A 27,583-nucleotide genomic window follows, 5' to 3' on the forward strand; every position below is an offset into this window, starting at 1 on the left:
GGATGAAGATTATCTGGGCCCCCTGATTTACTCCCATTAAGCTGTTCATGTTTGGCTTTTACCTCGGATATGGTAATATCTACCACCACATCCTTAGTCCCATTTGTTATGTTACCATTATCCCTAAGCTCTTCATTAGCCTCATTAAAGACTGAAGAAAAGTATTTGTTTAGATATTGGGCCATTCCTAGATTATCCTTAACCTCCACTCCATCCTTAGTAATTAGCGGTCCTACTTCTTTTTTTTTTCTATTTATATGACTATAAAACCTTTTACTATTGGTTTTAATTCCCTTTGCAAGGTCCAACTCTACCTGACTTTTAGCCTTTCTCACTTTGTCCCTACATGCTCTAACCTCAATAAGGTAGCTTTCTTTACTGATCCCTCCCATTTTCCACTCCTTATATGCTTATATGCACTTGTTCTCCAGTCTATATCTGGAAAGTTGAAATCTCCCATGATTACGCAGTTTCCATGAGTATTTACTTCATTAAAAACATTAAAGAGGTCTCTATCCATATCCAGATTGGATCCTGGTGGTCTATAACACACCCCAAGCACTATCCCAGGGGAGGATCTGATAATTTTCTTTCCCAATGTGATTTTTGCCCAAACAGACTCCGTCTTCTCCATTCCATCACTTTTTATTTCTTTACAATCTACCTCATCTTTGATATACAATGCGACTCCACCACCTTTACCCTTATTTCTGTCTTTCCTAAACAGCACCTACCCTTCAATACCTGTACTCCAGTCATGCCTAGTATTCCACCATGTTTTTGTTATTCCTATAATATCTGGTTTCATTTCCTGGACCAATCGCTCTAATTCCTCCTTTTTGTTACCTAGGCTCCTCGCATTGGTGTACAAACATCTTAATTTTTGCTGTTTGGCCTCATTTACATTCTTTACCCAATTTGGCCCAGACATTGTACCTCCAATATGACCTATTAGACTAGTATCCACCCTACCCTTCCTCATGTACATTCTCCTACCCCCAGCTATATCTTTTCTTACTTCATTTTCCTCCCTCTCAGTGCTAAAATCCGGCGTAGAGATTACCTGGACATCTCCCAACCGTCTCCCCCAAATTCCTAGTTTAAAGCTCTCTTAATCAGTTGAGCCAGCCTCCATCCTAGAAGTCTATTTCCCTCCCTACTTAGGTGAAGTCCATCTCGAGAGAACAGTCCTCTATCCATAAATGCCTCCCACTGACCATATATCCCAAAGCCCTCCTTATAGCACCACTGCCTAAGCCATCTATTGATCATCATAATCCTGTCACATCTTAGTTGCCCTTCTCTAGGAACAGGCAGAATCCCACTAAAGATCACCTGAGCCTCAATTTCCTTGAGCATCCTCCCCAGCCTAGCATGGTCTCCCTTAATTCGTTCCAGCAAGAATCTAGCTGTATCATTTGTTCCTACATGAAGGATGATCAATGGATTCCTTCCTGCTCCCTTAATAATCCTCTTCAACCTCAGTTTCACATCCCGTATCTTAGCACCTGGCAGACAGCACACCCTTCTATTCTCTGGATCAGCTCTGGTTACTGGCCTATCTATTCTTCTCAATAAGGAGTCCCCAATCACATAGACCTACCTTTTCCTAGTGACAGTGCGATTCTCTGGTCTATCTCTTGGTTCCTCTGGCTGCAAGTCCTTGCTATTCCTATTTTCCCTTGTAATCCTCTTTAACCCATCGTGTAAGCTCCTAATGCTCATTATTGGTGTTGTCTCCATTAACTCTTCCCCTTTATCTATGGGACTAGCCACTCTTGTCTTCTTCCTTACCCTTCTATCTTTATTATCTACCTGCTGTACCTCTTCTTCATTCTCCAGCTCCACATACCTGTTCTTGAGCTCTATTTTTCCTCCACTGACCCATCTTTTCCTCTGCCTGGTTCTCTGAGTCACATGTTTCCACTGTCCATTTTCTTTGCCCAGCAGTCCCCGCTCTGAGGCCCTTGGTCCTGCTTCCATCTGCATATTTAAGCTTTCCCCTTCAGCCACGTCATGCCTTTGCTCGATCATCTGCTCAAACCCCCTTCTAAACTCGACCAGAGTTTCCACCTGCATCTCTAGTCCTCGGATCTTTTCTTCCATCAGCTTTTCTTCCATCAGCTCTATCAGGCGGCACTTCATGCAAACAAAATTCCTTTCAGGTACCCCCTCCAGAATCATACCGCAGCTACCACATCCAATCATCCTCCTTGTGTTCTCTACTACTTGGGCCATGGCCACTACTGCCTCTGTGTTTTATCTACTTTCTCACCAAAATCCTATTAGTCCGGTGAACACAAAAACAGACGAAAACATCCCCTCCACAGCAAAAACAAACCCCAATCAAGTTCCAATATCCAAACTCCCCTGTTTACAGCTCTGTTTGCTGCTCCTGTGCCGCTGCAGCTATCTGGCAGTTTATGCACCTCAAAAGTTGTTTCATGTTGTCATAGGTTTCCTTCATATGGACTGCATGACCAACTGGAATTGATGGCAAAACATTGCCATTATGCAGCAAAACATCCATGGCTTCTAGGAATAACATGATGCAATTCATATCATGTATGATGCAATACCAGCTTCAGATTGCATATTCATTGTTTTGCCTAAAAAGCAAATACTGTCCAAACCCAGTCATAGATTTATTCATAGATCCAGTCAAAGATGTATTTTAGTCATTTCGGGTTTAAATTGAGATCCCTTCCCTTTATAACTCACTTATCCTCCGCCATTCGCAAGTCAAGAGTCGTATATACTGACCAAATAGCATATCTTGAAAACTAGAGCCAATCAACAATTTTAAGCATCATTTTTGTTCTCAGTGACCCAGAATTAGTAAAGTTTGACTACATTTATTTCAGAAACATTTTGGCTGTAGAGCAGAAAGACTGTCACATAATGCATCCACACAATGGGACAGAGTTAAGATTTTGCATGGACATTTCCTAACTTTTCACTGCTTAACTTTGCAACACAAGGAACACAATTTTGACATTTGCAGATTGGCTTTGAGGAGGACTGTGTGATGTTCTACAGTAAGAAAATGTATCTATTTCCTTTTAGGTGTCTAAATACGGACCGGAAACCTGATTTCAGGCATCCATTTTTTTCTTAGCCATTGGACCTGCAGCCAGTGCTGCAAACCCCTCCACCTCTACCCACAAACTGATTCTAATACTCCCAACAAGAAAAGAACACTTCACTCACTGTTTGTATTTTGCATATAAATTGTTATGTACAGATAGTGCTAGCAAAGATTTGTTTGGTATGGATAATCTGCAATTAGGTCTCAAAAAAGATAGTTTGGCCTTGGAAAGGGTTCAGAAAAGGTCAACTAAAATGATTAGGGGTTTGGAACGGGTCCCATATGAGGAGAGGTTAAAGCGACTGGGACTTTTCAATAGAAAAAGAAAAGTTATTTATTAGTTCCCTAAATAGAAGAACTAGAGGACACCAAATGAAATTAATGGGTAGCAGGTTTAAAACTAATAAAAGAAAGTTCTTCTTCACACAGCGTGTAGTCAACCTGTGGAACTCCTTGCCAGAGGAAGCTGTGAAGGCTAGGACTATAACAGAGTTTAAAGAGAAGCTAGATAATTTCATGGAGGTTAGGTCCATAAAAGGCTATTAGCCAGGGTATAAAATGGTGTCCTTGGCCTCTGTTTGTCAGAGGCTGGAGAGAGATGGCAGGAGACAAATCGCTTGATCATTGTCTTTGGTCCACCCTCTCTGGGGCACCTGGTGCTGGCCACTGTCGGAAGCTAGGATACTGGGCTAGATGGACCTTAGGTCTGACCCAGTACGGCCGTTCTTATGTTCTTAATGCAACCTTGAACAGATTTGCATCCATTTCATTACAGCTAGGTCTCTGTTGTGACTGACGAACATTCCCGCTGACAGATTCTGTTTTTAGAAGAGAGACTATCATGGCCTGTGGACTAGTCACATACTTCCTGGAATGATGAGACGGTTTTTTTGCCTGTGGAGGGATCCCTGCTAAGAGACAGAGCCAGGTGATGCTGTTGCCAGATTTGCCCAATACTCTGGGGTATGCTCATTTATCAGGATTACCTTTATGGGACTGGGGGAAGGTTAACAGTTCTATCAGTGTGCTGTTGGTGCTAACTTGTGCTCTCATATGGCGCTGAATTCTCCCTGCTGCCAATTCCCCTTCCCACTGGAGCTCTCCTGCAGGAACTAGGTTCCTCAGGATGGGGTTCCTACCACCTTGGCAACACACACAGACACTCATACCCACTAATCAGAGCACGTCTGAGAGGACTGGGTACTCAGCACTCACAAGCTGACCCCCTCATATGTCCCTGGACTCAGCTGGCTGGGTTTCACAGCAATGCCACACTGCACCCTCATGTGCCTTTGGACTCCGTGGGCTGTATTAAACAGCACTGTAAGCTGCCATCCTCATAAGCCCCAAGGTTCAGCACCCTGTATCTCCACTTTCACACCACAGTCATTCACTGGTAAACCACATGATGAGCAAACCCCACAGAATTTTGGGCACTACAAGGATCTTTCGCTTGGGTACAAGAAGTGTTGTTGCAGCGCGAATGGGGAAGCCAAAACAACACCCCTTAAGGAAGAGTGAGCAAAAGAGAAAGAAAGAGAGAGAAGCAACCAGCTTAACAATGAAAGGGATTTATTTCTGAGTAGTAAATAGATATCAAAAAGTTAAAATATTAAATCTAACAATTACAATATTAAATCTAAATTGAAACTGATTACAAATGTTAGGTAACCATATAACAGTTTACATAGGGCACGGTCAAGAGGCTATGCTTAGAGATATAGTTGATGAGAGAGCGAGAGAGAGAGAGAGAGAGACCTCACCACTCCATGGAGCTTGCACTGATTGGGGTTCCCAGATGATGATGGTAGCTGGGGGGTCCAGAGGGCAGGAGACAAGCAGAACAGAGCCCCCAGCACGATCAGACAGTAGATGAAGAAGTCTCAATGGAACTGATGCAGTTTAAGTCCAGGTATCAGAACAGTTTTTCTTGGGGCAAGGAGAGGAGTTTTATAGAGATAGTTCAAAGAGAAAGAGGAGAGACAATAGAGATTGATCACCCCTGGTTATGGGGGATGTTCCTTGAACGAGCTCACAATGCAACTTGGCAGTTTCAGTATTTTAGATGTCAATAGGATCGTTACTAGAATTGGTCTGATAATGACTAATTTGGGTATGAGCAGGCCTAGGTTCATTAGCATCTGGAGCAGGGATTTCCCATCAGGCAGTGCTTCTCTGCTTTCGGTGTCCCATAGTTCACTGCGGTTCTTGCCTTGGAAGAGCTGCTTTCCATTCTGTATGCTAATGAGATGTTCCATCTTTAATGCAAATCAGGCTGGGGTGTTTCCTTAATTTTATCACCTTTGTCTGAAGCAGTTTAGGTATGTCTTCCCTGGCCTTTTCAATGCTTTGTCTTTGATTCTAGCAGAGGCCTGAGGGAGGGGGATGGTTTTCCATGAATGTCACTCCCTGGCTCCCCAAGAGCACAAGGCTGACAGGTGACCATGTTCTGGTTCCCCAAGAATCACAGAGCTGGTGGGTAACAATACATTAAGAGTTCTTGTCTGGACTAACTGGGAGAGTTAGGACACTTGTGGATTGGCATTCAGAGAAAGTGTACCTGCACTTTCCAGGCAGATCAAGTCAAAATTTAACTCTAAAACCTGAAAGCTAGATTTGGAACATGCGAACAGCAGGGAACAAACTATGTATAAAAAACTGATGCTTTTGAACACAAGCTTTTGGAAATCTTGTGGCTGTGTTGTGCAATGGGAGCAAACTAGGAGTAATATCCAGCATTGTCCAGACTAGAATGAACAGCAGCAGTCCCTGTTGAGTATAAAGCAGCAACAATTAAACCGATAGTGATAAAAATCAGGAAAGCAGATGGATAGAAAAATGTCCGTGAAGACAGTAAGTGCACAGCAGTGAGGAAGGGGATATACAAATAAAAGGCACCAGAAAGGAATGCATCATTGCAAATGTAATAGAATCTGTCTGAAATTTGCATTGCATCCCAGCTCACACAGCTGAGTCCTCTGTGTTCAGTAGCTGAAAACCTCTCCCCTCTCACCTTCGGCTGTGATACAAAGGCAGAGCACTGCAGAGCACATAAGCACCAGAAGCCGGCACTTCCGTGAGGCATTGGGACAATTTATCTTAGAGCTTCAGAAGCTGGGCAACTTTCGTGACTATGCAGAGAAACATGTTTTCTTTCATTACTTCTTTGATCATTTTAGGAATGGAGCTCATTGTAGGGATGATAGCAAATGGACTGATGGTTGTTGTGAATTGCCTAGAGTGGATCAGAAGCAGAAATCTGACCTGTTGTGACATGATACTGACTAGCTTGGGTATCTCCAGATTTTTCTTACAGTGCATGATAATCATTAATACTACCATCTATCAAATATCTTCAGAGGATAATGTACATCTTGATTTGATGAGAACCCTGGATTTTCTCTGGAGTTTTACAAGTACTCTCAGTCTCTGGTTTGCCTCCTTGTTGAGTGTTTTCTACTGTGCAAAGATTGCCAACTTCAGCCAAACCGTCTTCCTCTGTGTGAAGGGGAGACTACTAGGACTAATACCACAACTACTCATGGGAACCTTTCTGGTTTCCTTTGTCACCAGTCTCTCTGCAGTCTATTCCATAGATAGGAAGTACATAAACAATTCAGTGATTAATCTCTCAGGAAAAACCACAGGGGAGTGGACATTCTACACTAACTTTTCTTCTGGACTTTTCATTTTGTACATGCTTAACCATTCATTTCCCTTCATTATATTTATTGTCTCCTCTGCACTGTTAATCACGTCTCTGTGGAGACACACCAAAAGGATGGGAAAAACCACAGGCAGCTGCAGGGACACTGTTACCCAGGTTCATGTCAGAGCAATTCAAGGACAATTCTCTTTCATTATCTTCCACATTTCTTATTTTGTTGCACAGGTAATATTATTCACAGGATTCTTCGCCAAAAGCCTCTCCAACTCGATGTGGTGTCTTGTGATAATGGTGGCTTATACCTCTGGGCACTCTGTTATTCTAGTTCTGGGTAATTCCAAACTGAAGAAGGTAGCACTGAGGGCTTTACATTGTGCCAGGTGCAGGCTGAGAAATGAGGTTTCATAAAGCTGCTTATGATGAAACTCCTCAAAATTATCCCCTTATTCCTCTTTCTTGATCAAATAATTTTTCCCACTTCCGCATGCCCTAAAATTAGATGATTTCCATTCAGAGCTTTGCTTCTTGAGCATAATGGTAGAGGAGTATGTTATAATTAGGATGGCATGATTCTTTTTTCTTAAATGTTTGCGAATTAATATCGCAGACAAGAGCAACCTGCTCTTGACTGTGAGCTAGATTTCCTGAGATCGGTACAAATATCAAGTCATTCAGAGGTCCTAAAATGAGCAGTATGGACTGGAATCTCCATAGAGTCAGAGAAGATTAGGGGTGGAAGAGACCTCAGGAGCACAGGCGCCATTTTGAGAGACCAGTGGGGACAGCAGCCATGTATGCCAGGGTGCTGTTTGCTTTTCCTCCCATTTCCTTGACTGTCAGGGAGTGAGGGGCAACCACACAGATATCATCTACATGGTTTTTTAGTCTTTACAGTGCTGTAAGACTATTTGTTGCTTTTTATGTTTTTCCAGTTGCAGACTAACACGGCTACCCCTCTGACGCAATTACACAGGTTTTGTGAATTACTTCTCTACCCTTCCCATCACCAGCCAAGAGTGAGGGGGCTTGTGTGCATGCGTGTACTTTCCCATCGCTCCCTCTTAATTATAACAATGGAAAAGTGGGAGAGAATAATAACTTCTGTTTTAATTTTTCATTTTGAATGTTGTTTAGATTTTAGCCAAACTGTTCTAGTGAACTTTCGCTACTAGTGTGTTTCATCAGCTTTTCTTTAAATGGGGAAAGAGTCAGTTCTATTTTGTTCTCAGTCTTTGTATTTCCTTGTAATGAGCTTTTCTTTCCTGCTATTTATTTGTGAAGTAGCGAGCTGATTAACCAGTCAGTTAGCTGACTGTCTAGCAGTGATGCACAGCAGAGGAAGCATCTGCGTGGATTCCACCTGAGGATTTCTACAGGCAAGTGAAGGAAAAATGTTTCTGACTCAGAAAATGGTGCTGATTTGGTGATCAAAACCACTAACTGAGACTTAGGAGAACTAAACCCAAGATTTTGAGATCTCCCAATTTCATCTTTCTGTGTTTTGTGTGGGCTGAACTGTTCAAATCTACTGGTTTTCTCTTATTTATGTTTATTTTAATTGTGAAGATAATGTCTGTGGCTTATAAAAAGGCTATTTTATATTGTTATCATTTGGATTTTAAAGTAAATTTGATTTAGATTATAAAGTAAATAGATTATGAAGTAAATTTTATTAAATGACTTTTTTATTTCAGTTCATTTTTGGACTTGAATATAGAGAGGTTGACCCTGTGCAACCCTTGGGCTACGTCCACACTGCAGGCTTCTTGAGCAAGAACTGTTTGGCATAAAAGTGCATCCACACTGGTCAAAGCACATCGCAAAAGCAATGCACTTTTGCATAAGACAGTGTTCACACTGGCGGGGTGCTCTTGCACAAATACCTCCCCCTGGAACAACTTTGGACAGGGTAAAGTGCAGCAGTACCTTCCAAGGGCGGGGGCTGGAGCTCCCCTGTGTCACGTGCTTAAAGGTTCTCCCTGGACAGCCATTTCTCTGCTGCTGAGTGCTTTGGGCCCCCTTGTACGGATGGAAATCTGTAGCATTGCCTGTTGTGGTTGCCATCAGCCTCTTTGGATACCATAGCTTGCGCCCTAGTGCCTTTTGTCACTTGCCAGACCTGTCCTTCCAACATTTTTCTGTGCTTTTTGACTACCCCTACTCCCATTTACCCACCTGTTGAAGACCGCCCTGACGGGAACAACATTCCTTCTGTCCCAGATGGTTGAACAAATAAATTTCCTCCCTCCCTCCCCTTACTGCCTCTGTCACAGACAGAATGCTTTGGAAGCGTATAGTGCCGTGCTGAATCAGTCTCTTACATATATATACAGGCAGTCTCCGAGTTACGCGGATCCGACTTACGTTGGATCCTCAGTTACAAACGGGGTTTGCTGCCCATCTTCCTGGTCTGCTTCGACTGCTGGGAGGGGGGCGTACTAGCTGTGCCCCCCCCCAGCAGACCAGGGAGACACGGGCGGGGGACCGAGACGCACCATGGTCCCGCCGCCCAGGTCCTCCGTGGCTTTGCTCCGCCAGGGAGACGCGGAACAAAGCCACAGAGGACCTGGGTGGCGGGACCGCGGTGCGTCTCGGTCCCCCGCCCGCGTCTCCCTGGTCTGCTGTGGGGGGCACAGCTAGTACGCCCCCCCAGCAGTCCAGGCTTTTCTCCGGATGCCTGTGGTAGAGCAGCTGGGGCGCTGCCGGTTGGTCCCGCAGCGCTGCTCTGGGCGCTACTTGACTAACCCGGCAGCCCCCCAGCTGCTCTGCCCCAGGTGTCCTGATTCAGCCACTGCTGGTCAGTTTCAGCAGTGGCTGAATCAGGAAGCCTGGGGCAGAGCAGCTGGGGTGCTGGTGGATTGGTCCAGTAGCACCGAGGAGCGGCGCTACTGGAGCAACCGAGCAGCACCCCAGATGCTCTGCCCCAGGCGTCCCCAAGTCAGCCACTGCTGAAACTGACCAGCGCTGACTACCGGAAGCCTGAGGCAGAGTTGCTCTGCCCCGGGCTTCCTGGAATCAGCCGCTGATCAGTTTCAGCAGCAGCTGACTTGTGGACACCTGGGGTTCTTAAGTTGAATCTGTATGTCAGTCGGAACTGGCGTCCAGATTCAGCCTGTTGAAACTGATCAGAGGCTGATTCCAGAGCAACTCTGCCTCGGGCTTCCTGTAGTCAGCCGCTGGTCAGTTTCAGCAGCGGCTGAATCTGGACGCCAGTTTCGACTTATATACATATTCAACTTAAGAACAAACCTATAGTCCCTATTTTGTACGTAACCCGGAGACTGCCTGTGAGATGACATTTTTCCTGTGGGATGACACAGTGACATCATAACTTGACTCTGGCATCCTGCCTGCCTCCTCCCTCCCCTCTCCCCTTTGCCCAGTGCTCTGCCGCTGCGGCCTCCATCCTTTCTCCAGTATTTAAGGAAAGAGACGGAGTTATGTTTTCCAGAACAATCATATTTAAATTTCTGACCATTGTACACTTACATTTTCTAACTGACACTCTTGCAGTTTCCTTTTGTTCTTAAAACCTAAAAGGAGAATGTGCACACCCCACAATGGACAAGATTGGGTTAATCCCACACTATGGGCAGAGACAATCTCATTCCTCGCATCGTGCTGGCCATGCTCCAAATGCCGTGCGAGTATAAAGGAGAGCAGTCCAGCACAGTTTGTCTTGACCACCAAAACGGAGGAACATTTTGTAGAGGCTCCAGCTCAGGAACCATTACAGCTCTTTCTGGCAAGGGCCAGAGATTCTGAGACTCAGACCAGAGATCTGTTGCTAAGAGCTGATCAGCTGGAGTCAGGGTTCCAGAGAGTTACAATGACCAAGAAACCCAGAGACTCTGCGCAATATGGACTGCAGCTTCAGGAAGCCCAGTAGGAAGTGACATAGAGAGGTGGAATGAAAGTTCATTTTGTTAAAATGAAGTCCAGTCCAACTGGTGATGTGATACAAAAATGTTAACCTGATTTTTAACCATTATTTCAAATTGAAGGTGCCAATAATTCTGTCTTCAATGATATACTTCATTTGTGCCTGTCTTGTAGACACATCATTCTATCTGGGGATAAATGTTTTACAAGAACACTTGGGCTACATCTACACTGACAGCATCTTGCACAAGAACTGTTTTGTGAAAGAATTCTTGTGCAAAAAGACTTCCACAAGAGCGTGTCTACACTGACATAAGCTTTTGCGCAAGAGCATCCATGGCAGTGTAGATGCTCTCTTGAGGAAGAAAGCTCTGATGGCCTTTTTAACCGTAGGGGCTTCCTGCGCAAGAAATTCATGTTGCCTTTCTACGCTGCCCTCTTGTAGAAGAGCAAGAGGATTTATTCTTTGTGGGGAAAGGAATAACTATTCTGGAAGAAGCCCTCTTTTCCAATGCTGTACTGTAAATTTACTTGTGCAAGAACGTGCGTGCAGTGTAGACAGCAGACAAGTTTTTGCGCAAGAAGCTGCCAGTGTAGCTGTAAACTTAGAGTGTCTTTCCAGTGCTCAGTTGCTTGTAGTATTTTCATTACGGTCATTTCTTCCAATTTTGCAGAAGTATGTGGAATACAAGGAGGGAGGGAGTTTTGATGGCAAGTTCACTGAGTTTTGAGTATTCACTTGTAAATTTGAGCCAGAAAAAAGGTAGAATTACTTCATGAAATTGTAACTTCAGAGCCACATCACTTGACAGTTCGAGCAACTTATCCTTTTAATGATGGTAATAGGGAGGCTTCAGATTCTAGAGAGGCAAATGAATCACACCAAACCCACTGATTTCATTTCCATGGATTAGATTCTAATAGGGAATGTTCCTTGAACTTTTGGACAGTTGATTTTAGAGGGGATGCAATTATTTCACATAGGAGAGGCAGACTGATTTCTGTATTGTCTTGAATTGCCAGAAATGCCGAACATGTCATAACCGTCATGCCCAACTCTCACTTTCCAGACTGAGAACTTTTTTTAAAGGACATGATTTTGTCAGCCAATACAAAGAGACTCAACATACCTCTCTGCATGGAGACAATGAACTGATTGAAGTGATCAGATTTATCTGCCAAATATGGAAGTTTGGCGACCGATTGTAAATCTCGGAAGTATGCTGCCACAGGTGGTTCTTCTGAGATAGAAAATCTTCACACACACAGTGCAGTTCATACACTTGGTTTAATATTTTTAGTAGTAAATGATGACCTCATTTCTTCACACATTGTAGCTAAGATGCCAGAATTGAGTCTCTTTGCTTTCACAAAATTCTGTGGCAAGAGAATTAATCTCTGGTTCAGTTTCTCCGCTAAAAGGAGAATAACAATATGTTCTTATCTTGCAAAAGAGCTGTGACAATTGATTCATTAATGTTTGTGCAGCAGTCCGATATTATACAAGGAATGACCTGCAGGATAATAGAAACATAGAACCATAGAGCTGGAAGAGACCTCAAAAGGTCATCAAGTTCAGCCACATTCCCTTAACTTGCTGGCAAGAATATTGTGGGAGACTGTATCAAAAGCCTTGCTAAAGTCAAGGTATATCACATCCACTGACTTTCCCTTGTCCACAGAGCCAGTTAGCTCATCACAGAAGCTAATCAGATTGGTCAGGCACGACTTGCCCTTTGTGAATCATGCTGAGTACTCCTGATCACTTTCCTCTCTTACAAATGCCTCAAAATGGATTCCTTAAGGATCCCTCCCATGATTTTTCCAGGAACCGAGGTAAGAATGATCAGCCTATAGTTCCCTGGACCTTCCTTCTTCCCTTTTTTGAAGATGGTCACTACATTTGCCTTTTTCCAATAATCCGGGATCTCTCCCCATCTCATGACTTTTTAAAGATATGGTCAAAGGCTCCTCAATGACATTTGCCAACTCCCTCAGTACCCTCGGATGCATTAAGTGCAGACCCATGAATTTGTGTATGTTTAGTTTTCTAAATAGTTCCTAACCTGTTCTTTATCCACCAAGTGCTGTCCATCTTCAACTCATCTTGTGTCATTAGTCCGGGAGCCGACCTTGTCTGTGAATACAGAGGCAAAGAAAGCATTGAGTACTTCAGCTTTCCCCACATCATCTGTGTCTAGGTTACCTCCTTCATCCAGTAGGTGCCCCACACCCTCTCTGATAACCTTCTTCTTGTTAACATGCCTGTAGAAACCTTTCTTGTTATCCTTCACATCCTTTGCCAATCGCAATTCCAATTGCACTTGCGCCTTCCTGATAACCGCCCGGCATTCTCGAGCTATACATTTATACCCCTCCCTGATCATTTGTCCAAGTTTTGACTTTTTTAAGCTTCCTTTTTGTTCTTCAGTTCACCAAGGAGTTCCCCTGTAAGCCAATCCGGTCTCCTACCGTGTTTGCCTCTCTTGCTACACAAAGGGATGGTTTCTTTCTGTGCCTTCAATAAGGCTTCTTTAAACTACTGCCAACTGTTCTGGACTCCTTTCCCCTTCATGTTAGCATCCTAGGGGATTCTGCCCATCAGGTCTCTGAGGGAGTCAAAATCTGCTTTTCTGAAGTCCAAGGTGTGTATTTTACTACTCTCTTTTCTTCCTATGGTCAGGATCCTGAAATCTACCATCTCATGATCACTGCTTCCGAGGTTGTCACCCACCTCTACTTCCCCTGTTAGTTCCTCCCTGTTTGTGAGCAGAAGGTCAAAGTATGCACATAGCCCCTGGTTGGATCCTTCAGCACTTGTACCAAGAAGTTATCCCCAACATTCTCCAAAAACTTCCTGGATTCCTATATTGGTCTCCCAACAGATGCCAGGGTGATTAAAGTCCCCCACGAGAACCAGGGCCTGCAATCCGGAAGCTTCTTTCAGTTGTCCTAAGAAAGCCTCATCTACCTCATCCACCTGATTCTGTGGCCTGTAGCAGACACCAACCACAATATCACTGCTGTTGTTTGCAACTCTAAACTTAACCCATAAACTCTCAACAAGTTCTTCTCCCTCTATATACTGGAGTTCTGAGCAATCATAGTGCTCACTTATATATAGTGCAACTCCTCCTCCTTTTCTCCCCTTCCTGTTCTTCCTGAACAGTCTATACCCTTCCATGACAGTGCTCCAGTCAGGCAAGTTGTCCCACCAACTCTCTGTTATCCCAATTAAATCATATGTCTTGGACTGGGCCAGGGCCTCCAGGTCTTTCTGTTTGTTGCCCGGACTTCTCACATAAGTGTACAAATACCTCAGATAACCAGTTGATCGCTCTATCTTCTCCGTTCGAATCAGGGGTCCTCCTTTCTTCCTCGTTCCTCTTTGCATTTCTTCCCGGTATCCGACTTTCCCACTCCCCTCAGGGTTTTGGTCACTGTCACCCAACGAACCTAGTTTAAAGCCCTCCTCACTAGGTTTGCAAGCCTGCCCGTGAAGATGCTCCTTCCTCTCTTGGTTAAATAAAACTGAGTGCAGGGTTTGGATGGGGTACATTACAAAAAAAAAATGGGGACATACATTATGATAACTGCTTTCATTCCCTGAGTATTCTTCATTCTGTGGAAAAAATAATGTGCAATCATATAATTAAAAGACTGTCTCATAATGCATACACACAATGGGAGAGAGGTAAGATTTTGAATGGTCATTTCCTAACTTTTCACTGCTTAACTTTGTAACACAAGTAACACAATTTTGACAGTTGCAGATTGGCTTTGAGGAGGACTGTGTAATATTCTACAGTATGAAAATGTATCAATTTCCTTTTAGGTGTCTAAATACAGACCAGAAACCTGATTTCAGGCATCCATTTTTTTCAAGATCTTAGCCATTGGACCTGCAGCCAGTGCCTGCAAACCCCTCCACCTCTACCCACAAACTGATTCTAATACTCCCAACAAAAAAAGAACACTTTACTCACTGTTTGTATTTTGCATATAAATTGTTATGTACTGATAGTGCTAGCAAAGATTTGTTTCGTATGGATAATCTGCAATGCAACCTTGCACAGATTTGCATCCATTTCATTACAGCTAGGTCTCTGTTGTGATGGAGGAACCTTCCTGCTGACAGATCCTGCTTTTAGAAGAGAGACTAACATGGCTTGTGGACTAGTCACATACTTCCTGGAATTATGAGAAGGTTTTCTTGCCCTGTGGAGGGAGTTCTGCTAAGAGACAGAGCCAGGTGATGCATTAAGAGTTCTTGTCTGGACTAACTGGGAGAGTTAGGACACTTGTGGATTGGCATTCAGAAAAAAGTGTACCTGCACTTTCCAGGCAGATCAAGTCAAAATTTAACTCTTAAACCTGAAACCTAGCTTTGGAGCATGCGACCAGCAGGGAGCAAACTATGTATAAAAATCTGATGCTTTTGAGCACAGGCTTTTGGAAATCTTGTGGCGGTGTTGTGCAATGGAAGCAACCTAGGAGTAGTATCCAGCATTGGCCTGACTAGAATGAACAGCAGCAGTCCCTGCTGAGTATAAAGAAGCAACAATTAAACTGATACTGATAAAAATCAGGAAAGCAGATGAATAGAAAGATGTCCGTGAAGACAGTAAGTGCACAGCAGTGAGGAAGGGGATATACAAATAAAAGGCACCAGAAAGGAATACATCACCGCAAATGTAATAGAATGTGTCTCAGATTTGCATTGCATCCCAGCTCACACAGCTGAGTCTTCTGTGTTCAGTAGCTGAAAACCTCTCCCCTCTCACTTTCGGCTGTGATACAAAGGCAGAGCACTGCAGAGCACATAAGCACCAGAAGCCGGCACTTCCGTGAGGCATTGGGACAATTTCTCTTGGAGCTTCAGAAGCTGGGCAACATTGGTGACTACGCAGAGAAACATGTTTTCTTTCATTATTTCTTTGATCATTTTAGGAATGGAGCTCATTGTAGGGGTGATAGCAAACGGACTGATGGTTGTTGTGAATTGCCTAGAGTGGATCAGAAGCAGAAATCTGACCTGTTGTGACATGATCCTGACTAGCTTGGGTATCTCCAGATTGTTCTTTCAGTGCATGATAATCATTAATACTACCATCTATCAAATATCTTCAGAGGATAATACACATCTTGATTTGCTGAGAACCCTGGATTTTCTCTGGTGTTTTACAAGTACTCTCAGTCTCTGGTTTGCCTCCTTGTTGAGTGTCTTCTACTGTGCAAAGATTGCCAACTTCAGCCAAACCGTGTTCCTCTGCCTGAAGTGGAGACTACTAGGGCTAATACCACAGCTACTCATGGGAACCTATCTGGTTTCCTTTTTCACCAGTCTCGCTTCAGTCTATTCCATAGATAGGAAGTACGTAAACAATTCAGTGATTAATCTCTCAGGAAAAACCACAGGGGAGTGGACATTCTACACTAACATTTCTTCTGGACTTTTCATTTTGTACATGCTTAGCCATTCCTTTCCCTTCATTATATTTATTGTCTCCTCTGCACTGTTAATCACGTCTCAGTGGAGACACACTAAAAGGAAGGAAAAAAACACGGGCAGCTATAGGGACACTGTTACCCAGGTTCATGTCAGAGCAATTCAAGGACAATTCTCTTTCATTATCTTCCACATTTCTTATTTTGTTGCACAGGTAATATTATTCATAGGATTCTTTGCCGAAAGCCTCTCCAACTCGATGTGGTGTCTTGTGATAATGGTGGCTTATGCCTCTGTGCACTTTGTTATCCTAGTTCTGGGTAATTCCAAACTGAAGAAGGTAGCAGTGAGGGCTTTACACTGTGCCAGGTGCAGGCTGAGAGATGAGGTTTCATAAAGCTGCTTATGATGAAACTCCTCAAAATCATCCCTTTATTCCTCTTTACTGATCAAATAATTTTTCCCACTTCCGCATGCCCTAAAATTAGATGATTTCCTTTCAGAGCTTTGCTTCTTGAGCATAGTGGTAGAGGAGTATGTTATAATTAGGATGGCATGATTCTTTTTTCTTAAATGTTTATGAATTGATATCTCAGACAAGAGCAAACTACTCTTGACTGTGAGCTAGATTCCCTGAGACTGAGGAGCCCTGGACCTGGTACAAATGTCTAGTCATTCAGAGGCCCTAAAATGAGCAGCATGGACTGGAATCTCCATAGAATCAGAGAAGATTAGGGGTGGAAGAGAGTAAGGAATAAGGGCGCCATTTTGAGAGACCAGTGGGCACAGCAGCCATGTATGCCAGGGTGCTGTTTGCTTTTCCTCACATTCCCCTGACTATCAGGGAGTGAGGGGCAACCACACAGATATCATCTACATGGTTTTTTAGTCTTTACAGTGCTGTAAGACTATTTGTTGTTTTTTAAGTTTTTCCAGTTGCAGACTAACTCGGCTACCCCTCTGAAGCATTTACACAGGTTTTGTGAATTACTTCTCTACTCTTCCCCTCACCAGCCAGGAGTGAGGGGGCTTGTGTGCATGCGTGTACTTTCCCATCGCTCCCTCTTAATTATAACAATGGAAAAGTGGGAGAGAATAGTAACTTCTGTTTTAATTTTTCATTTTGAATGTTGTTTGGATTTTAGCCAAACTGTTCTAGTGAACTATCTCTACTAGTGTGTTTCATCAGCTTTTCTTTAAATGGGGAAAGAGTCATTTCTATTTTGTTCTCAGTTTTTGTATTTCCTTGTAATGAGCTTTTCTTTCCAGCTATTTATTTGTGAAGTAGCGAGCTGATTAACTAGTCAGTTAGCTGACTGTCTAGGCGTATGTCTACACTACAGAGTTAGTTTGAACTAACTTTCATAGGCGCTACACTAGCGCTCCGCTAGTTCGAATTTAATTCGAACTAGCAAAACCTCATTTTACGAGGATTAAGCCTAGTTCGAACTAGTTGGTTCGAATTAAGGGCTGTGTAGACCCTTAAATCGAACTAGTGGGAGGCTAGCCCTCCCCAGGTTTCCCTGGTGGCCACTCTGGCCCACACCAGGCAAACTCTATGCCCCCCTCCCGGCCCCAGCCCCTTTAAAGGGGCACAGGCTGGCTACGGTGCCCGTGCCAGGTGCAAGCCTGCCAGCACCCAGCCAGCAGACCCTGCACCTGGCACAGCTCGAGCCAGCCACCCGATGCCCCCAAGCCCTCCCCCTCTTCCCGGGACCAGGCTGGCGGCTCCCGGGAGCTTCCCCGGGACCGCAAGAGGCGGGCACCCGCCTGGGCTAGTGCGGACATCGTGGACCTTGTCCACGATCTCCGCACTAGGCACAGGAAAGTGGCCGGCTTGGGCAGGATAGCTGCCAGCCTGGCCACCCAGGAGCAGGTGTGCATGAAAATCAAGGGGGTCCACTGAGACCACCGACCCTGAGCCCTGAGCTTACAATGGCCATCCTGGGTCAGACCAAAGGTCCATCTAGCCCAGTAGCCTGTCTGCTGACAGCGGCCAACCCTAGGGATCCTGGAGGGGATGGACCGAAGACAGTGACCAAGGCATTTGTCTCATGCCATCCCTCTCCAGCCTTCCACAAACCTTGGGCAGGGACACCACTCCTACCCCCTGGCTAAAACCACTCCATGGACCCAACCTCCATGACTTGATCTCACTTCCCTTTAAACTCTGTTGTAGTTCTAGCCTTCACAGCCTCTTGCAGCAAGGAGTTCCACAGGTTGACTCTTTGCTTTGTGAAGAACAACTTTCTGTTACTAGTTTGAAGCCTGCTACCCATTCCTTTCCTTTGGTGTCCTCTAGTCCTTCTTTATGGGAACTAATGAAGAACTTTTCTGTATGCACCCTCTCCACCCAATTCCTGCTTTTAGAGACCTCTATCCTGTCCCCCCTCCGTCTCCTCTTTTCTGAGCTGAGAAGTCCCAGTCTCTTTAGCCTCTCTTCATATGGGACCTGTTCCCAACCCTTGATCATTGTAGTTGCCCTCCCCTCTCCCAGCCTTTCTCTTCCCCTCTCCCACCTCCTTTTCCCAGTCTCCCCCAGTTTTGTTCAATAAAGACAGATTCCATTTTTGACCACAATTGTCCTTTATTTTGTACATCAAGAAAAGGGGCTAGGGAAGGGTAAGTGGAAGGAGGTGAGGGAGGAATGGGGTACGAGCCCCTGATGGGGAGGACTGGGCTGGCTCTGTGGGCTTCTGGGGGTGGAAGCTCTCCTGCAGCCCCCCAATTGCCCCCTCTCCCCAGATGGCAGCCTGCGGCAAGTGCAGCCGGGCTGATGGCCGAGTGGTGTGATGTGCCCAGTGTGGGCACTCCGGGCACTCCAAGCCAGGACTGGTTTTCAAGCGGGGCACCCCAGAGAACTGTCTGTCTGGGGTGGGGGTCGGGTCCCTTTAAGCGCAGCCCTCGGCTAGCCTGAGACAGCATCTGCACGCTCTAAGTCCTCCTCTGATGCCCTGCCGGCACTGCTTCCAGCCATCATTAAGCACTGTTCAGGGTCCACTCAATGTGGACATGCTAGTTCGAATTAGCAAAACGCTAATTCGAACTAGTTTTTAGTTCTAGACGCGTTAGTTCGAATTAGCGCTGTAGTGTAGACGTACCCTAGCAGTGATGCACAGCAGAGGAAAGGTCTGTTTGGATTCCACCTGAGGATTTCTACAGGCAAGTGAAGGAAAGATATTTTTGACTCAGAAAATGGTGCCAATTTGGTGATCAAAACCACTAACTGAGACTTAGGAGAACTAAACCCAAGATTTTGAGATCTCCCAATTTCATCTTTCTGTGTTTTGTGTGGGCTGAACTGTTCAAATCTACTGGTTTTCTCTTATTTATGTTTATTTTAATTGTGAAGATAATGTCTGTGGGTTATAAAAAGGCTGTTTTATATTGTTAACATTTGGATTTTAAAGTAAATGTGATTTAGATTATAAAGTAAATAGATTATGAAGTAAATTTTATTAAATGACTTTTTATTTCAGTTTATTTTTGGACTTGAATATAGAGAGGTTGACCCTGTGCAACCATTGCTGGAAATCCTTAGGCTATGTCTACACTACAGGCTTCTTGAGCAAGAACTGTTTGGCATAAAAGTGCATCCTCACTTTTTTCACACTGGCGGGATGCTCTTGCAGAAATACCTCCCCCTGGTACCACTAGGACATGGCAAAAGTGCAGCAGTACCTTCCAAGGGCGGGGGCTGGAGCTCCTCTGAGTCATGTTCTTAAAGGGATCTCCTTGGACAGCCGTTTCTCTGCTGCTGAGTACTTTGGGCCCTCTTGTAGGGATGGAAAGCAGTAGCAGTGCCTGTTGTGGTTGCCATCAGCCTCTTTGGATACCGTAGCTTGCGCCCTAGTGCCTTTTTGGAGAATTGTCACTCCTACTTGCTGTGAACCAGAGATGGCTTTGTGGCTGCTCTGGCCTCACAGGGCCATTTTGGAGTGTGTGCAGCTGCTGCTCCATACTGCCTCACTACTCCTGAAGGAGCTTGATGCTGAGCTCACTCTGAATTCCCTCTCTCCGGATGGGGTGGCTTCCTTGTGGCATCCCCACCCGACCGTAGAGAGGTGATCCTGGAGATTCGACACTAGTTCTGACTGGAGGGACCGGCTGGTCTTGGAGCAAGGGGACGACCAGCTGGGTCTCCAGAACTTCAAGCTGAAGAAACAGACGTTCCTGGACCTGTGTGCCTGGCTCGCCCCTGCGCTGCTGAGACACGACACCGAGCTGTGGCCCGCCATCCCCGTGAACAAGCGGGTCACGATCGCCCTGTGGAAGCTGGCCACCTCAGACAGTGACCGCTCGGTGGCATAGCATTTTGGGGTGGGCAGGTCCACAGTGGGTGCCATCTTGATGCAGGTAAAGTCCTTGGAGGGAGTTAACTCTCTGCCCCAGGGAAGGGAAGACTCCAGCCTGGGAGGGGAACAGGCGGACTGGGGGAAGCCCCATCACCCACAGGCTTGTGCTGTCCCTCCCTCACATAATCCTGCTAGTTTGGGGGGGCTCTGTGGTGAGGGGCCCTGGCATGTTCAGGGGGAGAGGGAATCAAAGTGGGGCGGGAACCCCCCAAAGGCTCATGAACTCACCCTGCCTCATTTTGTGCATTCCCTGTGTTTCTGTGTGCCCTTCTGCAATTTTTCAGAGCCATCAATGACCCTGCTCAAGAGGGTCATCTGCCCAAGGGACTTGGACGCAACCGTGACTGGATTCGCTTTCCTGGAGTTTCCCACCTGCCGGGGAGCCGTGGATAGAACCCACTTCCCCATCCAGACCCCAGATCATTGAACAACCCGCATCATAAACCAGAAGGGGTACTTCTCTGTGATGCTCCAGGCCCTCATGGACCACTGTGGCCACTTCACGGACATCTATGTCAGGTGGTAGGGCAGGGCACATGATGCCCGCATCCTGAGAAACTCCAGCTTGTATCGCAGGATGGAGATGGACCCTTTCTTACCCCAGTGGGTATTGATGTCTGGGGACGTCCATATGCCTCTGTTCATTGTTGGGGGACGTGGCCTATCCCCCTCATGTTCTGGTTGATGCGGCCATATACTGGACAGATGGACTCCAGCTGGGAAACATTTAACCAGCACCTGAACCAGGCCCGCCACAAGGTTGAGTGTGTTTTCGGATGGCTGAAGGCAAGATTCAGTTGTCTGCTCACCCGTCTCAAAATGGTTGAGCAGGATGTCACAGAGGTTGTGGCGGTGTGTTGTGTGCTGCACAACATAATAGATTGGAAGGGGGTGGCCTTCCTCACAGGGTGGATGGCAGGCAAGGGCTGGGCACTTGAGCAGCTCCGCGCAGCCACCATCTGCAAGCGCACCACGATGGGGTGAGCATCTTGGAGGCCCTCGAGGAGATGTTCTGCCAGGCCCCTCACTAGGGTGGCACCTGCCTCCCCTGCTGCTTGCAAGGGAAAAGTGCTACACTCACCAGTGGATGCATCACCTGCCTCAGATGAGGCCCGGAAGTCATCACAGCTACTAGGTCCTGGCTTGAGGTGCAGGGTGACAGTGGTCGTCACCCTCGTCCTCAGAGTCACTGGTCAGGTCACCCTCCTCTTTTAGGTGTGCTGGCTTGACCACTATGCGTGCACTGCCACCCAGGGCCATTGGACCTTCAGGAATAAGAATAAGAGGTCCTCCGGAAAAGGGCTTTATTCTGGAGGATCGCGCCAGTCTAGACGCTTTTTTCCGGCTTTTCCCCAAGCCGGAAAAAAAGCGGTGGACATGTTTATTTAAATCCCGCGGGGGATATTTAAATCCCCCGTGGATTTCCCTATTCTGACTTACCTGCTTTGCATGCCTCTTCCGGAATTAGGGGCCTGTCTAGACGTAGCCATATAGTTTAGACATACCTTTAGAGTCTGATCTCTGGATCCTCAGCGACTTTTCTAGGGGTGTTGGGTTTTTTTAATGCACTGCAGAAGGGCAAAGATGTGACATCTAGCCCAATCAAGGTTATAAGGTTACATCACTACCCCGACTATCCCTAGTGTGGGAAACAGGTTTATGAACCAAGGCGGGGGTGTGTGTGTCATGCCGTTCGTGGTTCTTAGTGCTCAACCTGCACCCTCTTCCTATCGTTATTCTGACCAATCCTTAAGTCTCTCAAGGCAGGCTCTTGCAGCTTGCAGACTGGTGACTCTTCCTCTGAAGTGGATCTATTAACTTAAAAGCAAAAAGCCTTTCAGCTTGCCAGACCTGTCCTTCCAACATTTTTCTCTCCTTTTTGACTACCCCTACTCCCGTTTACCCACCTGTTGAAGACAGCCCTGACGACAACAACATTCCTTCTCTCCCAGATGGCTGGACAAATGAATTTCCTCCCTCCCTCCCCTTACTGCCTCTGTCACAGACAGAATGCTTTGGAAGCTTATAGTGCCGTGCTGAATCAGTCTCTTACATATATATATATTTATATATACATTTTTCCTGTGGGATGACACAGTGACATCATAATGTGACTCTGGCATCCTTCCCGCCTCCTCCCTCCCCTCTCCCCTTTGCCCAATACTCTGCCACTGTGGCCTCCATCCTTTCTCCAGTATTTAAGGAAAGAGACGGAGTTATGTTTTCCAGAACAATCATATTTAAATTTCTGACCATTGTACACTTACATTTTTCTAACTGACGCTCTAGCAGTTTCCTTTTGTTCTTAAAAGAGAATGTGCACACCCCACAATGGACAAGATTGGGTTAATCCCACACTATGGGCAGAGACAATCTCATTCCTCGCATCGTGCTGGCCATGCTCCAAATGCCGTGTGAGTATAAAGGAGAGCAGTCCAGCACAGTTTGTCTTGACCACGGTTTGTCTTGGCCACCAAAAGGGAAGAATATTTTGTAGAGGCTCCAGCTCGGGAGCCATTACAACTCTTTCTTGCAAGGGCCAGAGATTCTGAGACTCAGACCAGAGATCTGTTGCTAAGAGCTGATCAGCTAGAGTCAGGATTCCAGAGAGTTACAATGACCAAGGAACCTAGAGACTCTGCAGCCATATAGACTGCAGCTTCAGGAAGCCCAGTAGGAAGTGACATAGGGAGGTGGAATGAAAGTTCATTTTGTTAAAATGAAGTCTAGTCCAACTGGTGATGTGATACAAAAATGTTAACCTGATTTTTAACCATTATTTCAAATGAAAGGTGCCAATAATTCTGTCTTCAATGATATACTTCATTTTGTACATTTGCGATAATTCTATTGATTTCAGTTAAAAACACTACAAGTCACTTGTATTCACTCATTCTTCCGTTAATGAGATATTTGTGCCTGTCTTGTAGACACATCATTCTATCTGGGGATAAATGTTTGACAAGAACACTTGAGCTACATCTATACTGACAGCATCTTGCACAAGAACTGTTTTGTGAAAGAATTCTTGTGCAAAAAGGCTTCCACAAGAGCATGTCTACACTGGCATAAGCTTTTGCGCAAGAGCATCCATGGTAGTGTAGATGCTCTCTTGAGGAAGAAAGCTCTGATGGCCATTTTAACCGTAGGGGCTTCTTGCGCAAGAAATTCATGTTGCCTTTGTACGCTGCCCTCTTGTAGAAGAGCAAGAGGGTTTATTCCTTGTGGGGAAAGGAATAACTCTTCTGGAAGAAGCCCTCTTTTCCAATGCTGTACTGTAAATTTACTTGCGCAAGAACCAAGTGCAGTGTAGACAGCAGGCAAGTTTTTGTGCAAGAAGCTGCCAGTGTAGACATAGCCTTGGAGTGTCTTTCCAGTGCTCAGTTGCTTGTAGTATTTTCATTACGGTCCTTCCTGAAAATCCAATTTTGCAGAAGTATGTGGAATACAAGGGGGGAGGGAGTTTTGACGGCAAGTTCAGAAAAGGATCGGGATATCATACAGGAAGATCTGGATGATCTTGTAAATTGGAGTGATAGCAATAGGATGAAATCTAATAGTGAGAAGTGTAAGGTTATACATTTAGGGATTAATAACAAGAATTTTAGTTATAAGGTGGGGACACATCAGTTGGAAGTAACGGAGGAGGAGAAGGACCTCGGAGTCCTGGTTGATTATAGAATGACTATGAGCCGCCATTGTGACATGGCCGTGAAAAAGGCTAATATGATCTTGGGATGTATTAGGCGAGGTATTTCCAGTAGGGATAAGGAGGTGTTAGTGCCATTATACAAGGCATTGGTGAGACCCCATTTGGAATACTGTGTGCAGTTCTGGTCTCCCATGTTTAAGAAGGATGAATTCAAACTGGAACAGGTACAAAGAAGGGACACTAGGATGATCCGAGGAATGGAAAATCTGTCTTATGAAAGGAGACTCAAGGAGCTTGGCTTGTTTACTTTAACCAAAAGAAGGCTGAGGGGAGACATGATAGCACTTTTAAAATATATTAGAGGGATAAATATCAGGGAGAGGAATTTTTTAAGTTTAATACCAATGTGGACACAAGAACAAATGGATATAAGCTGGCTAGTAGGAAGTTTAGACTTGAGATTAGACGAAGGTTTCTAACCATTAGAGGAGTGAGGTTCTGGAATGGCCTTCCAAGGGAAGTAGTGGGGGCAAAAGATCTATCTGGTTTCAAGATTAAACTAGATGGGTTTATGAAGGGGATGGTTTGATGAGATAACATGATCTTGGTAACTAATTGACCATTCATTATCAGTGGGAAATAGGTCAATGGAGGGATGATAGGAGTTACTATAGAGAACTTTCTGGGTGTCTGACTGATGAGTCTTGCCCACATGCTCAGGGTTTAGCTGATCGCCATATTTGGGGTCGGGAAGGAATTTTCCTCCAAGGTAGATTGGCAGAGGGCCTGGAGGTTTTTCGCCTTCCTCAGTAGCATGGGGTACAGATCACAGCTGGAGGATTCTCTGCATCTTGGGGTCTTCAAAGTATTTGAAGGCTTCAATATCTGAGATATAGGTGAGAGGATTATTCTAGGAGGGGTGGGTGAGATTTTGTGGCCTGTGCTGTGCAGGGGGTCAGACTAGATGATCAGAAGGGTCCCTTCTGACCTTAAAGTCTATGAGTCTATGAGTTTTGAGTATTCACTTGTAAACTTGAGCCAGAAAAAAGGTAGAGTTACTTCATGAAATTGTAATTTCAGAGCCACATCACTTGACAGTCCGAGCAACTTTTCCCTTTAATTATGGTAATAGGGAGGCTTTAGATTCTAGAGAGGCAAATGGATCACATCAAGCCCATTGATTTAATTTCCATGGATTAGATTCTAATAGGGAATGTTTCTTGAACTTTTGGACAGTTGATTTTGGAGGGGATGCAATTATTTCACATAAGAGAGGCAGACTGATTTCTGTATTGTCTTGAATTGCCAGAAATGCCGAAAATGGGAACATGTCAGAACCGTCATGCCCAACTCTCTCTTTCCAGACTGACCACATTTTTTAAAGGACATGATTTTGTCAGCCAATACAAAGAGACTCAACATACCTCTCTGCATGGAGAGAATGAACGGGTTGAAGTGATCAGATTTATCTGCTAAATATGGAAGTTTGCCGACCGATTGTAAATCTTCGAAGTATGCTGCCACAGGTGGTTCTTCTGAGATAGAAAAGCTTCACACACACATTGCAGTTCAAACACTTGGTTTAATATTTTTAGTTGTGTAGGAGTAAGTGATGACCGTATATCTTTGCACATTGTAGCTAAGATGCCAGAATTAAGTCTCTTTGCTTTCACAAAATTCTGTGGCAAGAGACTTTATCTCTGGTTTAGTTTCTCTGCTATAAGGAAAATAACAATATGCTCTTGTGTTGCAGGAGAGCTGTGACAATCGATTCATTAATGTTTGTGCAGCAGTCCAATATTACATGAGGAATGACCAGGAGGATAATAGAATAATAGAATCATAGAACCATAGAGCTGGAAGAGACCTCAGAAAGTCATCAAGTCTAGTCCCCTGATCTAGGCAGGACCAATGCCAACTAAATCAACCCAGCCAGGGCTTTGTCAAGCCGAGACTTAAACACCTCTAGTGTTGGAGACTCCACTACTTCCCTAGGTAACCCATTCCAGTGCTTTACCACTCTCCTAGTGAAACAGTTTGTTCTAATACCCAACTTGGACCTCTCCCACCACAACTTGAGAGCATTGCTCCTTGTTCTGCCGTCTGTCACTACTGAGAACAGCCTTTCTCCATCCTCTTTGGAACCTCCCTTCAGGAAGTTGAAGGCTGCTATCAAATCCCCCCTCACTCTTCGCTTCTGCAGACTAAACAGACCCAACTCCCTCAGCCTCTCCTTGAAGGTCATATGCTCTAGCCCCCTAATCATTTTGTTTGCCCTCTGCTGGACCCTCTCCAATGCGTCCACATCCTTTCTGTAGTGTGGGGCCCAGAACTGGACACAATACTCCAGGTGCGGCCTCACCAGAGCCGAATAAAGGGGAATAATCACATCTCCGGATCTGCTGGGAATGCTCCTCCTTATGCAACCTAATATGCCATTAGACTTCTTAGCTAGATGGTCACTCTGTCCAGCTTCTCATCGGCTACATCTAGACTGGCATGATTTTTCAGAAATGCTTTTAACGGAAAAGTTTCTCCGTTAATAGCATTTGCGGAAAAGATCGTCTAGATTGGCATGGGCGCTTTTCCACACTTTTTGTGGAAAAGCGCCCATTCAAACTAGACACAGTTTTGCGCAAGAAAGCCCCGTTCTTCATTTTCACCATCCAGGCTTTTTTGCACAAAACAATACCACGTTGTATTGCAAAAGTATTTCCGCAAGAGGGCTTTTGCCTGAACGGGAGCAGCATAGCATTTCCGCAAGAACACTTACAATCTTACATGAGATCATCAGTGTTCTTGTGGAAATTCAAGCGGCCAGTCTAGACAGCTGGCAACTTGCCAGTCTAGACGCAGCGTCCACTGTAACTCCTAGGTCCTTTTGTGCAGAACTATTACTTAGCGTGTTGGTCCATAGCCTGTAACAATGCTTGGGATTCTTCCGTCCCAAGTGCAGGACTCTGCACTTCTCCTTATTGAACCTCATCAGATTTCTTGTGGCCCAAGCCTCCAATTTGTCTGAGTCACTCTGGGCCCTATCTTTGCCCTCAAGCGTATCTACCTCTCCCCCTAGCTTAGTGTCATCTGCAAACTTGCGGAGGGTGCAATCCATCCCCTCATCCAGGTCATTAATAAAGATATTGAACAAAACTGGTCCTAGAACCGAACCTGGGGGCACTCTGCTAGAAACCGACTGCCATCCTGACATCAAGCCGTTGATCACTACCTGCTGGGCATGGCCTTCTAACCATCTTTCTATCTATCTTACTGTCCATTTATCCAATCCACATTCCCTTAACCTGCTGGCAAGAATATTGTAGGAGACCGTATCAAAAGCCTTGCTAAAGTCAAGGTATACCACAGCCACTGACTTTCCCATGTCCACAGAGCCAGTTACCCCATCACAGAAACTAATCAGATTGGTCAGGCACAACTTGCCCTTTGTGAATCATGCTGACTATTCCTGATCACTTTCTTCTCTTTCAAATGC

General features: G+C 45.2%; 2 protein-coding genes across 2 annotated transcripts; both read left to right on the forward strand.

Annotated features, from left to right (window-relative positions):
* Positions 1-6,221: 6,221 nt before the first annotated feature.
* Positions 6,222-7,163, forward strand: LOC142827704 (taste receptor type 2 member 7-like). The gene has a single exon (XM_075923185.1). It carries the CDS (start codon positions 6,222-6,224, stop codon positions 7,161-7,163), a length of 942 nt encoding a protein of 313 aa, XP_075779300.1.
* An 8,390-nt stretch (positions 7,164-15,553) lies between these two features.
* On the forward strand, positions 15,554-16,483 carry LOC142827705 (taste receptor type 2 member 7-like). Its single transcript, XM_075923186.1, has one exon. It carries the CDS (start codon positions 15,554-15,556, stop codon positions 16,481-16,483), a length of 930 nt encoding a protein of 309 aa, XP_075779301.1.
* Positions 16,484-27,583: the final 11,100 nt, after the last annotated feature.

This window comes from Pelodiscus sinensis, chromosome 3 (assembly GCF_049634645.1).
Source record: "Pelodiscus sinensis isolate JC-2024 chromosome 3, ASM4963464v1, whole genome shotgun sequence".
In the NCBI taxonomy this organism is placed as follows: domain Eukaryota; kingdom Metazoa; phylum Chordata; order Testudines; family Trionychidae; genus Pelodiscus; species Pelodiscus sinensis.

What these genes read in the sequence shown, in the direction of transcription:
- LOC142827704 (XM_075923185.1), top strand. Translation starts at nt 6,222, where the DNA reads ATGCAGAGAAACATGTTTTCTTTCATTACTTCTTTGATCATTTTAGGA.
- LOC142827705 (XM_075923186.1), top strand. Translation starts at nt 15,554, where the DNA reads ATGTTTTCTTTCATTATTTCTTTGATCATTTTAGGAATGGAGCTCATT.